General features: G+C 37.1%; 1 protein-coding gene across 10 annotated transcripts in view; it reads right to left on the reverse strand.

Moving 5' to 3' along the window:
* Window positions 1-2,636: 2,636 nt before the first annotated feature.
* LOC106929242 (pleckstrin homology domain-containing family A member 5-like) overlaps window positions 2,637-13,491 on the reverse strand; it is a 114,343-nt gene continuing 103,488 nt past the window's right edge. For 6 of the 10 annotated variants that reach the window (XM_015006015.2, XM_088006183.1, XM_088006184.1 and 3 more), the window contains 8 exons: window positions 11,240-11,360; window positions 10,000-10,115; window positions 8,278-8,493; window positions 7,503-7,664; window positions 6,586-6,719; window positions 4,952-5,094; window positions 4,583-4,661; window positions 2,637-3,668 (listed from right to left, as the gene is read on the reverse strand). In XM_015006015.2, coding sequence (XP_014861501.2) covers window positions 3,611-3,668; window positions 4,583-4,661; window positions 4,952-5,094; window positions 6,586-6,719; window positions 7,503-7,664; window positions 8,278-8,493; window positions 10,000-10,115; window positions 11,240-11,360 — 1,029 coding nt within the window. In that variant the 3' untranslated portion in view covers window positions 2,637-3,610. Of the gene's footprint in view, window positions 3,669-4,559; window positions 4,662-4,951; window positions 5,095-6,585; window positions 6,720-7,502; window positions 7,665-8,277; window positions 8,494-9,999; window positions 10,116-11,239; window positions 11,361-12,825; window positions 12,985-13,491 lie in introns of all 10 variants that reach the window. The other 4 variants (XM_015006012.2, XM_088006180.1, XM_088006179.1 and 1 more) reach the window with 4 other exon arrangements.

A 13,491-nucleotide genomic window follows, 5' to 3' on the forward strand; every position in this document is an offset into this window, starting at 1 on the left:
ATTTTTCAGAAATGTATGTAAAACACTGGGGAGGAACGTCAGTTATCCTGTCCCAAAACTTTGCTCTGAAGCACCTGGACAGAAAACCGTAAGCCCTAGGGAAATTTTGAAAACATTTTACCAGAGCAGGCATTCGTATCAATGTCATGACCGACTTTCATACCAATAGAGCAATTTTTGCACCCATGAGAGCAATTTCAAAATTATTTTGGGGTCAAAATTCCACTCTTTTTCTCACTCTAAAAAGCGGCAGTTGGTTTCAGTTACACTCTAAGGTTTCGGCAGTTGGAAATTTCGCTCGTTTTTCGCTTTTTACGTCGCCGTCGTAACTCCGATCCCCAATAAAAGTAATAGCTCCAATGCCGGGATCGAGACACACGTTTTGATACCACTTTTGTGGGTGGGCACGCAGCGGTACGAGCCGCATTAACGGTAATGGAAGAAGTTGTTATAATAATAATAATATCCAGGCGTTCTATTGGGTGTAGAACAATAGGTGCCTGCCATGCAATGCATGGAGGCAGTGACTGACCTGCTTCGCAGGTCAGTCACTGCTCTGCTTATGCATTGCTAATGGCATGCCCCAATAATAAATTGGGCTGTGAAACCCATGGAGTTCATTTGTAGAATGTTAGAAAAAGAAATCCAAAAAGTAAACCAAAAATATCAATTTATCACACAGCCAAACCCTAATATAGGAATAATCATCAAAATTACAAGAAATAAATATATGTGCAAAATTGTGCATTAAATGCAAACCTCCCTGCAGCTTCATACAAATACTACAGACGCATTAAATGTTTCACTCAGTTTATCGTTTTCCAAAAAGAAATAAAAAGCATCTTCGTCACTCTGATTAAACAAACTTTAATGTTTCACTGAATAAAAAAGGTTGAAAAAACCCCTGCAGCTAATTTCATTAAGTCACTTAAACATCTAAATATCTGCTAAACTCGCCGTAGGCTACAGCTCACAGAGGAAGAGGAGGAGCTGTGCTGTAACCATGGCGATGATGAAACTGTAAGGCTGCAACTAAAATGAACGAGGTGTTAACATCTGAGAAGAATTCAATGTAATGTTCACAGAAACTGAAGCAACTTCACGTCTGAGTCTGAACTTCACTGAGATGTTTGTAAAACCCAAAGATCTTCTGTTCAGCTGGGTAACATTAGAAACAGAACAGCCAGAGAACATGTTTACTTAAATTTAGGTGAACCATTTGTGCAATATTATAAGCTTAGTAACACAGAAAACTAAAATAGGTTGATATGGAAAGAACCGTGGGGAAGAAAAAGAGTTAAACTGAAATAATTTAAAGCTACAACATTTTTAAACATTGCATTATGAAACAACTCCAAACTGACCTGAAAAGTACTACTATGTACTAGATAGAAAAGAACGAGGAGTAACTTTCCAGCCAAAGAAAAACAAAACCTGATTTTTTTTTTAAATAAAGTAACAAATAAAGTTAAAAATTTTAAAGAAAAGGACTTGAAATTCTGAGATTAATCTACAAAAAACAAAAAAACATCGGACTTTTTTCTAGCAAATTTTCTGCTCTTCAAACTCAGAAAATTCAAGATTTTTAGAGATTAATCTCTAAATTTCTGATATTTTTTTCTAGTAAATCTTCGACTTTTCAAGCTCAGAAATGTCCAAGTATTTATTATTAGATTTCCTTTTTTTCTGTTTTATATGCCGCCAAAAGGTTTTGTATATCAAGTGAAATTGCAAAAACCTTAAGTGCCACCAGAGGGAGCCACAGTTCTATTTTCTGACCGGCCCTCATTCCGACAAAAGACTGAAATTTAGATGCTGAATCTCAATTTTACCTAAACTTTATATGCATATGTTTATTCAAGCCGTCCTCGTTTAGCTGCTCCACTGGAAATATTGCGGCGTAATTGTTCAAGAAACATAACAGAGGGTAGAGAATAGTGAAGGGATTGAGAATATGACCAAAACAGAACATCTTGTTCACCAACGTGGGAAGAATGAAGCGGGAGATCGCTAGGTAGATTGGAGCCCCGGGCAGCGCAAGCTGTGACCATAGGAGGCGCTGTTGAATTGGTTTTACACCATGAGTTGGCCTCGAAGAAGAGTATGTACCAAGGTTAAGTGAGAAAAAGCCGAGCAAACCCATTTTTCTTGTACCAAACTGTTTGTGATCAATTTCTCGTTCTTCAACTTCCAAAGTATAAAAAGCAAACAATATGACAATATGACGGCTATTATAATGATCATAGTGTAACTTATAGTAAAACCAAACTAATTCTGGAGACTTTTTGTTTAATTATTAATAATTTAAGCCTTGCAAAGACTAACACTTTGCAGTTATTAAATTGTAATAATAAATTTTATTTTCATCTACTTTCAGTTGGCCTTAGTGAGCGGTGCCACCATTGTGGGGTAAAACTACGGAAGAAGAGGAAGGTAAACTGAAGTAGAAGAAACAGCTGAAGCTATTAACTACTTGGGTAATTTTGTTAAACCACAAAATGAAGACCCAGGATCAGGATGGAGAAACTCGGCTGGCCTGGGAACGGCTTGTACCTCCTGAGTACAAGCTGCACCTTCAGCTTCTCCACGATCATAAAAAGAGTAAAGAATAAAGAAAATTGAAACACAAACAACTATTAAAAACCGCAATGTTTATTTAACATGATATAAAACAGATGGGATATGAACATTTGCAAATCAAATCTGTATGTACGTACCTATATATTGGGTATATATTCCCATCCTGATGCACCATGTACATTATATACACAGTAAACCTCTGATAGTTACACTTTATACACACACGCAAAAATATCTTCAATTTACAAAGGCTTCTTTTTTTATTGCTTTTCTCTTTTAGACATGCATTTTTTTCAGCTCCAGGGCTTTAAACCGACATGTCCTAAAATAGTACCAAACTCTGAAATTTTTGTCCATCTCTCAATTTAAATATATATCTCACATAGGGAACAGAGAGCGACTTAAGTCAGAACATTCAAATATGTATATATCGGCAGCTGACTGGAAACATCGAAATTTACAAATCATTTTAGTCTGCAAGATTAAAGTTGCTCCAATATTATATATGAGGAATACAGATCTGGTATTAATCAGTATAGACAAGTGTTCTTTACAATAAATTGATAAATATAACTAGTTAGCTAAATGTCAACATCTGAAAAGCAATCTGAATTAAATATTAAAGATTAAATTTAGCTAAAAGAATACGCAGAAGCATCTTAAAACCTTGAAAAGGTGTTGAAACGCGAGTGGAAAAAGGCCTAAAATACTCTGTATTCAGTCTGTAGCCTCCCATATATACAGATAGACCTATATTGCAACAACCTATTAAAACTAAAAATATAATAAAAACAAACTGAAAATCAAACTGCAGCATCAACGGTAAAAAGAAGAAAAGAAAGAAAAGGGGGAGAGAGTTTCCTCTCGACGTGGGGAAATGTAACCGAAGACCGGCGTACACGCTTCAGATGTCACAGTGAGGATACAGAAGTCTGAGGCTAAACGCTGCCAGGCTGAAGATGGCAGTTTTTCACGTTCTGTAGGTCAAGGCCTTGTGCTGATCTCCAGGAAGAAGATCCTCAGGAGGAGTTTATGCTTCCCTTGTTCCTTCCTTCATGTGTAGGTCTTTACTGAGGCCAGAGCCTGTGCTGGAGGGCCAGACATGGAGATCAAAATTACTTTCAGGTGGATTTTTACCTGATAGAATAAGCATTTTAAAACATAAAACGCTTCGTAACAGACTTGAGCCTTTTATATTTTGTCATGTCTCTTATTGGGATTTTGACCGACACAAAGTAGTGAATAATTACCATAATGTAATACAATGTTTTTACAATTTTATAATAACAGACTTTTGAAAGTTTGCATTAGCAAATTAACACCTTTTACTGCAGCTACACCTGCAAGGCTTTCTAATAATTCTTTATAAAACAGATGAAGCTCAGATCTGATGGAGAAAATTTCAATCTTTGTCAGATTCTCAACCGTAATGAAGTTTTAACATAAAGACAAGTGAAATGCACTGCAGGAGCTTCATCTTGGAAGGCGGGGCTAGGTCCAACCAGGTGTTCTGCACAGGTGAATGGTTGCCATGGCGATTAAAGGATTCCTCAAACATGCATTAAAGAGTAAAGGCAACACTCCAGGTGTGTTTTTGATGAGGGCATAACATTATAACATTCAAAAAAGTCACTTGTACATAATACCGCCCCTTTAAAGGCAACTAGTTGTGCTGGATTTTATTTTGGGGAATATTACTTTATGTACACCAAATGAGTATCAGATCTTAAATCATCAAAAACTTTTGCTATATAACATAAAATCCCAATAATGAACACTGAAATTATTTACTGGAAGGCACAGGAATGTATGAAATACTGGACAGTAACACCAAGTCAAACCATGCTGACGCACAGCAACAAAGAATACATAACAGCACCTCATAACCGTTCCCTTCATCATAGCATGTTTTACAAATTATGATTGAGAAATGAATTGTACAGGAATATGATTGTGAACAAAACAGGATGATGAAGGACCTTACTGGTGCCACTACACACACATGAAGTGAGAGCCGTCAGTGAGCTGAGGGGGTGTGTTGGGAGACTGTGGGGGTGGGGAAGAAGATGACAGGCTTTTCACTGCAATTAAAAAAAGCAACATGTTCAACACACAGCCACATACAAATGATAATAAAAAAACAAAAACAATAATTAGGTCAATAAGCAATTACTAAATGACCAAACAGCAGAATTAAACAAGAAGGTCGATGAAATAAATTAGGAAATTAAAAGAGTGTGTTAGGAGAAGTTAATTACTAATGGAAACAGAAAGTTTGTGTCTAAGAACATCCTCCCACCAGTTTTTATTTAAGACCATGCATTTCTTCAGTGTAATCCCCTCCATGTGTCTGTCGTCCCTGCAGACGTACCTGCTACCAGCTTACTGCGTTTGGAGGCCTCCGCTGCCAGTTCATAGGAGATATTAATCATCTTCTCCTTCTCCTGTACAGTAACCTCCTCTTCATTCACGTCCTCTGGGCTTAAAGCTAAACTAGGTAGCACATTCGCCATGCTAGGAAAAAAACACAAATGGCTTCTGTAGTGCATACTGCAGCTTTTATATATACAGTACAGTATATGTGGCTATTTGGCCGCTTATATTTTGCTTTTTTCCTACTTTTTTTGTCACGGTTAAATAATAATAGTGATAATAAACTATAATGTCATAAAAACATAATAAGGATGATCATAAGTGTTTTAGATTATTAATTTTATTTAAAGGTGACCCATTGAACAGGTTAGGATCAGTCTATGGGCTACAACGAAATATATTCACTACATTTTTTACACAACATCCTTCTGAGATAATGAGATTTTAGTCTGTGTCAGTGTGTTCTGATGAAATGTTCTGGAACTCAGCTTGGGTTGCTTGGTAACGGGCAGAGTTCCACTGTGGTTGCTAGGTAACGGGTCTGGGCTTCTCTGGGGTTACTAGGTGAAGGGCAGTGCCTGCTGATTTGTGACGTTATATGTGAAAAATGTTTGAAACAGCTCACTTTCTAGACATCAAAAACATTAACTAAATGTCAAAAACTGTCTGGATGTTTTTTTATTTAAGCGCTTGGGCTGTTTTTAGAAGCGGTAGAGACCCAAAAAGAAGTACATAAACACACAAAATGTAAATTTCCCCTTTATTTAAACTTTTTGCAGCACTGGTGGAGTGCCTTATTCACAGTTATCAGACATGCAGAAAACTGTCAGGAAACAAACCACAAGTTCCTATTTGGCAAATGTTAATATCAGACAGAGATAACCTCAGTAAACATAAGCTCATCAATATTTAATCTAGGGCTACAACTAATGATTATTTTATCTAAATCTGATAAAAAATAAAAGTTGCCACATTCTGTAATTTCTTCATTTAACCACTTGGACTTTTTAATGCAATATTAAAAATACAGTAAAAGTTGCAAATAAACAGCTAAGTTCCTTTTTTGAATAATAAAATGAAAATTTTACAGACTGGAGTGGTTTTGATGGGAAGGTTCTTCCTATTTGTGGTTCTCTGGAGTCCCAAAGCTTTAGAAATGGTTTTCTAACCCTTCACAGACAGATGGATTGTGAACGACTTTAATTCCAACCTGTTGTTGGATTACTTTTGGTATGTTGCTTCTAAAATTGTTGTCAGCTGTTGCATTTTTTTAAGTTAAGTTAACCACAGTTTATTGAAGCTTTAACAAGGGGTAGCAATCACATTTTTATAGGTTTTTCCCCTTTAATCAGCAAAATCATACCTTTAAAACTGTTTGTTGTATTCACTCAGGTTATATTTGTCTAACATTAAAGTTTGTTTCACGATCTGAACATCTGTAAGGGGGAAAATACTTTTTACAAACACAAACTTGTTTGTGACCTCTAAGTTTATCCATAAAGCCTAATTACTGAATCTGCTGAGAAATATTATTTAGCTGCAAGAAGCTCCTTTATATACAGGACATTTCTCCTATTAAGTGCCTGAACAGAAATGTCCATAGTTTAATATGACCGACTCGTGTATATTTACCTGTTTTTTGCTATTAGGGCTTTAATACGATCCACTTTCCGCCGCTTATCGGCCTCCTGCTCAGGACTCAGCGGCTCTTCTGGGTCTGACTCAATGTAACGCTCAGGAATCAGAACTTTGTCTGGAACAGAAAGCTGGGAAAGAAAAACAAGAACCTGTTAAACATTTCATATAAATCAACTGCTTTGTAGATGACAAATAAAGGAAATAAAAATGATGCTGATACAGTTTAATAGATTTCCTCACCCGTTGTGTTTTAACATTAGGACTGAAGCTAATGATTATCTTAGTAATCAATTATTCTGACAATTAATTCATTAGATAAAAAAGTCACATTCTGTAGATTTTTTTGCTTAACCACTTAAGCCTTTTTTACACAATATAGAAATACATTAAAAGATGGAGATAAGCAAATAATTAGTTCCTTTTTTAAATAACAAAAATAAATTTAATTGTCTAAAATGTAATAACATAGTAATCCTTCAGTGAATGTTTGATCATTTGCAGCAAAGGATGCTAAAACAAATATTCTATACTTTCCTGTTGATTATTTTTTCAATTAATATCTGGATGGCAAAAGGTGCTTATTAGGATTTTTATTTTTATTTTTAACAGAATCTGAAGCAGGTGATACTAAAACTGCCACTTGATGAGTTATGGGTAGAACATATTCACAGGCAGCAGATTTTCTTTTTCATTTTAAATGCAAAATGTACTTTTTTTTGTATTGTGGCTTGATTACTGCTCTGACTGTGCTGTTCTTTCAGGAAATGGCTATTTTTAGAGTCGTCATACTCCAGTTAACGATTTAACAATTACTAAATTATAAGACAATTGTTTTAAAAAAATATCGATCACAGCTGACACCACACCAAACCTGTCTAGTCGTGCCAGAGTGTGGTGTTCTGCCGGTTTACCTCTCGGTCCAGGTTGAAATGATCGTCCTGCGAGGATTCTTTGAGGCGGGCGATCTCCTCTGCGGGCGTCTCCTGCTCCCTCACCAAGTTCTGGTGTCTGAGCGACGCCTCCAGCTCCTGAATGTCACTGCTCATCACCTCATCTCTGCGCCTCATTTGGGACTAAACATGACAACAAACAAAACAAAAAAGACAAAATTACAGGATTTGATGTGACGCGTAAGGAAAAATTCACCAATCGGTTGAAGATCATAACGGCCTGAAATCTACAGACACATACAATCAATGTTTAAACAAATTGTAAAGCAAGTACGAACTCTGTGTGAATAACAAGGTTCTGGTGACCAGCAGAGTAAGTACATGTAGTAACATACATGTAGGCTGTATTAGCTTGCAGATAAAAGCTACATTAGAAAAGCTTATTTTGTTAGTCCAGCAGTAAATATCACTGACATTTATCTTAGTATTACACAGGGGTGGGCAGAGTAATCAAAAGTTGTAATAGAGTATTATGTGGAATGTATTTATATAGTTCATCTGTTAGATAGGAATGACTAGAGAGCCAATTGTAAGCTTGTGGTTTTTTGTTGTTGTCATAGCAACTCCATAGCAACTGCCTGCCAACATGGCTGTCAGTTACAAAGTTCACAGATGTGTGACATCACATCAGAGCTATGATTAGGTCACCTTTGATAAAACATTGAAATCTGCAGATCCGAACTCAAAGAAAACTGAATACGAGTATCAGTCATTAAATCATTAAATTGACCAGCACCTTCATGCTGTGGAAATGATTCTCCCTGTTGAACGAGTGACTGCGTGAGGGCGTGTTCTCCAGGCTGCCTCCCCGGAAGCTCAGCGACTTCTTCTTCTCCCTGAGGGAGCCCTGCTGGTGGCGGCGAATCCTCTCCATCTGCTCCTCCACGCTCATCCTGGGCCGGCTGCTGTCCACCGCGCACAGCTGCTGCTCCACGGCGCTGCGCGGCCGGTCCTAGACACACACCAAAACACAATCCTCACTGGAACCGTGACTTTGCCTAAAGCAGAGAGCCACTGGCTTTTCCCACAGTAAAGTTCAAGCACTTTCAAGCATTTTCAAGGTCATTTTTCAAACTGTTCCAGCAGCACACTTTGGAGATAAAAACAATACAACTCAACTGCAAAAGACAGTTTAAACTCACTGTTTTATGATACAATTTATAAGTGTTGCTAATAATATCTTGAGATAGTATTCTATATTCCACAGCAGGGGCAAGTTAAACTAAAATAAAACTAAAATGGTAACTTTATTTGATAGGGTGCGCATAAGACTGTCATGATACTGTCATAAACATGAAAGGAATATTCATGAATGTTTATACCTGAAGTGTCATTCAGTAAATGATGACACTTTTAATGCAAAGTTGATACTTTTAATGAAAGTTTCACCAAAAGTTTCACAACTTTTGGTGAAACTTTGAATTAAAAGTGTCATTATTTACTGAATGACACTTCATGACAACAGTCGTAAAAACTTATGATGGTTCCTTCATATTCCGATTGTGACTTTATTACTTTATTTTCATATTTTTTATTTTTTATCATAAGTACAGACCCTGTGACATGGCACGCACAGTGAATATAATTTAAAAATAGCACAATATGGCCAAGACATCCAGCACTGCGACAATATTGCCACAGTAGTGACTTGTTTTTATGTGCGAGGGGAAATGGTGTCACGCTCTAGTTAGGTCAGCCCCCCTGATGCAGCTTTATATATACTGTAAAATTTACCAACAACAATAGAGAAAAAGTGACTTCTTAGACTGTTGCATGTTTTATTAATGTTTCCGTTCTGAGAACCAGACTGAAGTGAAACCCAAATAGCCTGGCTGCTGTTGCTGGCACGCTCCTGCAGACACACATGGCTGCGCTCTGAGGGCTCGGGGCTTATTACTGCCTGAATAGAAGAGGACGATGATGTGAAGTTGCTAATTTTCCGGTTTGTGCTTTGCTGAAGGACTCGCAGATGTGGACCTGGTGTTAAGTCCAAGCACCGTCCAAGCTGGACCGAAGCTAAACTTTACTAGCTTCAGAAACAATCCAGTTGGAATTTTGATGAACCGTACATAAACAAGCGTTTACAAGAGATAGATTGTGTTATATATTCATGTTTCTTTAAACAGAAAGCCGTGCAGACACACTGGGAAGGGGACACACCCTTCTGCGTGGTGCACTAATGATATGGTTGGTGTATGTAAAATGATAGTGTTTGAGGCTGGAAACTGCATAAAGCTGCTTTAAGAGCATGAGTAACAGCCTGGCCATGTGTTGCACAACTTGCACACAATTAAAATGGGAATAAATACAATTTGAGAAAATTAGATGGTGTCAAGTTCACAGCTGCCTACAAAAAGTTCACCATGATAGAATCAAAAACAGTAATTTTGTGCCATTTCTGCAGATTAAACAGCTAAAACACTGAGATTAAGTTTCAGATCTACGTTTGGTGACTGACCGTCCTGAGATCAGGCTTCTTGGTTTTCCTCAGTGTGACATAAGATGCGATGGAGGAAGACTCAGGCACTGGAGATTTGGTTCTGGGTGGGACGATGCCAACAGGGTAAGACATGCCTAAAAAAAATAGTAAAAAATGTTAACATTCAAATAGTGTTGGAAAGATGCAATATCTACAGAGGGATTATTTGTTTGTAAACATGGTGGATGTAAGAAAAAGCCAGGTTCCCTTTAAACCATCGCCAGTTGCCATGGTTACACACGGTTTCTGTTTTAACATGGGCCAGCATGTGTTTATTACAGCATGATAAAATAAGTTATGCTACCAAACTGACAGTGATGATTAAAATAAGTCTCAATGACCCAAACGCGCTACATGCAGGTGAGTGGAGGAAAAAAATGACAGAAACTTCAGTGGCTGGGCTTTAGCAAGAATATTAAAGCAAGTCTGTTCATAGTAAAACCAGCTCTCACTGAGATCCACCGAGTGTCTCTAAATATGACAAACTGATCCATGGTGAGAAAAGGCACCAAAAAAGGGTTTTTGTAAAACTGTAAATTGACATAAAAAACTAAATCCACCTATTTTGGTCACAACTAGCTGTCATTTTGACTGCAGAAAATTTTGCACTGTTTTAATAAATTTTTTGGTCAGGCAAAAATAAAAATAGATAATCAGTTTACAAAGATTATTGCAGTGTTTGGTCCTACAGGGTTTAGAGTCCCAGTTGACGGCGTTTCAACTAAAAACCTAGAGGTTGGAGTCCTGGTCAAACGGTGTTTTTGACTAAAGTCCCAGAGGGTTAGAGCCCCAGTTAAACATCATTTAACTGAAGTCCTAAAAGGGGCGCAGGTTTTAATGTTTTTATCTTTTAAATCTTTTTCAAAATCTCTTTTTCTCACTGTTTATTCTGTCACATGCTGTTTGCATTTTAATTATGTAAAGCACTTTGAAATGCCTTGCTGCTGAAATGTGCTATACAAATAAAATTTGATTGATTGACATAAACAGAAAAATCCCATAAAATTCACATGTGAAAATAACTTGTGAAAACCATATACTACATACAGCTGCAGTCATCAAGACAGGTGGTAAACTAAGCTGACAGAAATCAAAAGTGCAGCAGGTTGAATGCGAGGCAACGCGAGGTTAAAAATAAAACCTCCAACATCTGCTGCAGATAACGGGTGCAGTGATCTGCACTAAACCATTAAGATGTATGTTTTTTACTGGTTCCCACCTTTGTTTCCCACATGCTCTCTGTCAGGCGGGTGTTCAGATCGGTCCTCTCCGTTGTTCTCGTCCACCTCGGCCACGGTGGTCAGCTCTGGTTCACTCTTATACAGCCTGTAGTCGGGACCCTGCAGACGGAAACAAAGTTAACGCACATGGAGAACAGAAATACATGCAACTGTAGTTACCATTCAGTTAGAAAGCAGGTGGACAAACTCAAACTTAGGCATGGTTTATAGCAGGGATGCAAACAATTAATCAACTTACGATTAATTGTCGATTAATGGTTTATTAGATTATTGTGAGTTCCAATCGATTAATTACGAATTAACTAATAACGACCTTCTTTTAGTGTTGTAGTTTTACCGTCATCCACAAGAGGGTGCTGCTGGTCATTGTTAAGCAGAGTCAATTGATACAGAAATAAAGATGGCAGGCCATACCAGAACAGGAAAAAAAACAGTCCAAACCTTTTCTATTTTTCTATGCAGCAACCCAAAAGGATCCTGTTTTCCTATATTTAATCAGAGTTGGGTAGTAACTAGCTACATGTACTCAATTACCTTTATTTGAGTAACTTTTTTGAAAAAAATTAATTTTAGGAGTATTTTTACTACATTGTACTTTTTACTTAGTAAATAGAATAATTTTATCACTAGCTATTGTTATTCTTACTTGAGTAAAACTTCTGGTTTCTCTGCCCCCTTAATGAAGAATAAACATGTTTTAACCAAATATTCACCAGACAGAGACGCACAAAGGTTTTGTTAAAGTTTTATAAGATTTTTATTGAAAGAAACAGATTTGAAGAATTTTTTTTGTCTGATGATGTTATTTTTTGTTACTTGCATGAATTATTGACATTTTTGTCCTTAAAATGCCAACATTTCCACTTAACTTTACATTTTGGTCCATCTGGTGATGTAATTTTTAAACATTAGATGATTTATAATTTGATCAGTTACTCAGTACTTGAGTAGATTTTTACCAAATACTTTTTTAGTCTTACTTGAGTCATTTCTTGGATGGCTACTTCTTTCCTTTACTTGAGTAAAAATATAATGAAGTAGTCCTACTTTTACTTGAGTACAATTTTTGGATACTTTGCTCAACTCTGCATTTCATAAACATGTCAAAGTTTATTAATATGAGAAAACCACAATTTTCTGTTTATCCAGTCAGTGTTTAATACAGCTGATAAAATAATGCTTTAATTCAGCATATTATAAAACTGTAGGCCTTTATGTTATGTAAAGAAGGTTGTCCATCTTGATAAATAGAAAACTAAGGTTTTTAAGAAACTCTCCGCTTATCATTTAATCTAAAGATCAATCAACTTTAGATCAACTCATTAATTGATAACTTGCATCCCTCGTTTATAGCATGAACAGAATAAGATGACACAACTAAAGAACACAGAAAATAAGCAAAGGTTTGGCTTCAAAAATGAAACTAAATCAAAAAAGATGGAAGCATTTTGAGGAACATGGATGTGACCCAACTAAAAAAAATAAATAATTAAACAAATCCAGTGAACTCAGGGATGTGATGAAGCGGTTGAGGGCGGCGGGGTCAACAGGTCAACAAGCTTACGCTCTGTGAGCTATTCCTTTGATTGGCCTTCCTGTCCTCCGGCCTGTGGAGTGACGCGGGCCGCGCACCAGAGTGAGAGGCGGGCAGAGGGGGAACGACAGGGGAGTTCGGCTCGTAGGAATGGGGAAGAGGCGGCCGCGGGGGTGCCGAGTCCTCCTCCTGGGGATTATATAGGGCATTACAGGACAGGAAGCAAAGGGACACATGGTGCCACCATGCAGGATCAGGGCAGCAGCCATCTGCTGCAGAGCCGTTTTAGCCCATGGTGTGTGCTGACCATCTGATTAGCCAGATAGCGCCCCCTCTATTGTTGCTGCTTGACTGATGCGAATCTTTAGGGCGATTTATGCTGTTTGCAAGAGGAACCGGCTATTTCTGGACTCATTATTGCAGAAGATTAAACACTTTTTTTTTTTTACAAGAAAATATGTCTCGGAGTTCATTAGTTTTAATTCAATTGATTAAAAAAAATCTATAAAAAAAGAAGCAACTTTTCTATTCTATTCAAAAGGACAGGCTAAAAATTTAGGGCTGAAATGATTAATTGTGACGAATCGATTATTGAAATAATCATCACCAAATATAATAGTCAATTAATCTTTAACTGGAGTGTACACACTCAAACAAATCTATAAAAGAAATCTATAAAAAGACAAAAATTAATCC

Source organism: Poecilia mexicana, unplaced genomic scaffold, assembly GCF_051168715.1.
Source record: "Poecilia mexicana isolate PSO_F unplaced genomic scaffold, ASM5116871v1 scaffold_6, whole genome shotgun sequence".
Taxonomy (NCBI): domain Eukaryota; kingdom Metazoa; phylum Chordata; class Actinopteri; order Cyprinodontiformes; family Poeciliidae; genus Poecilia; species Poecilia mexicana.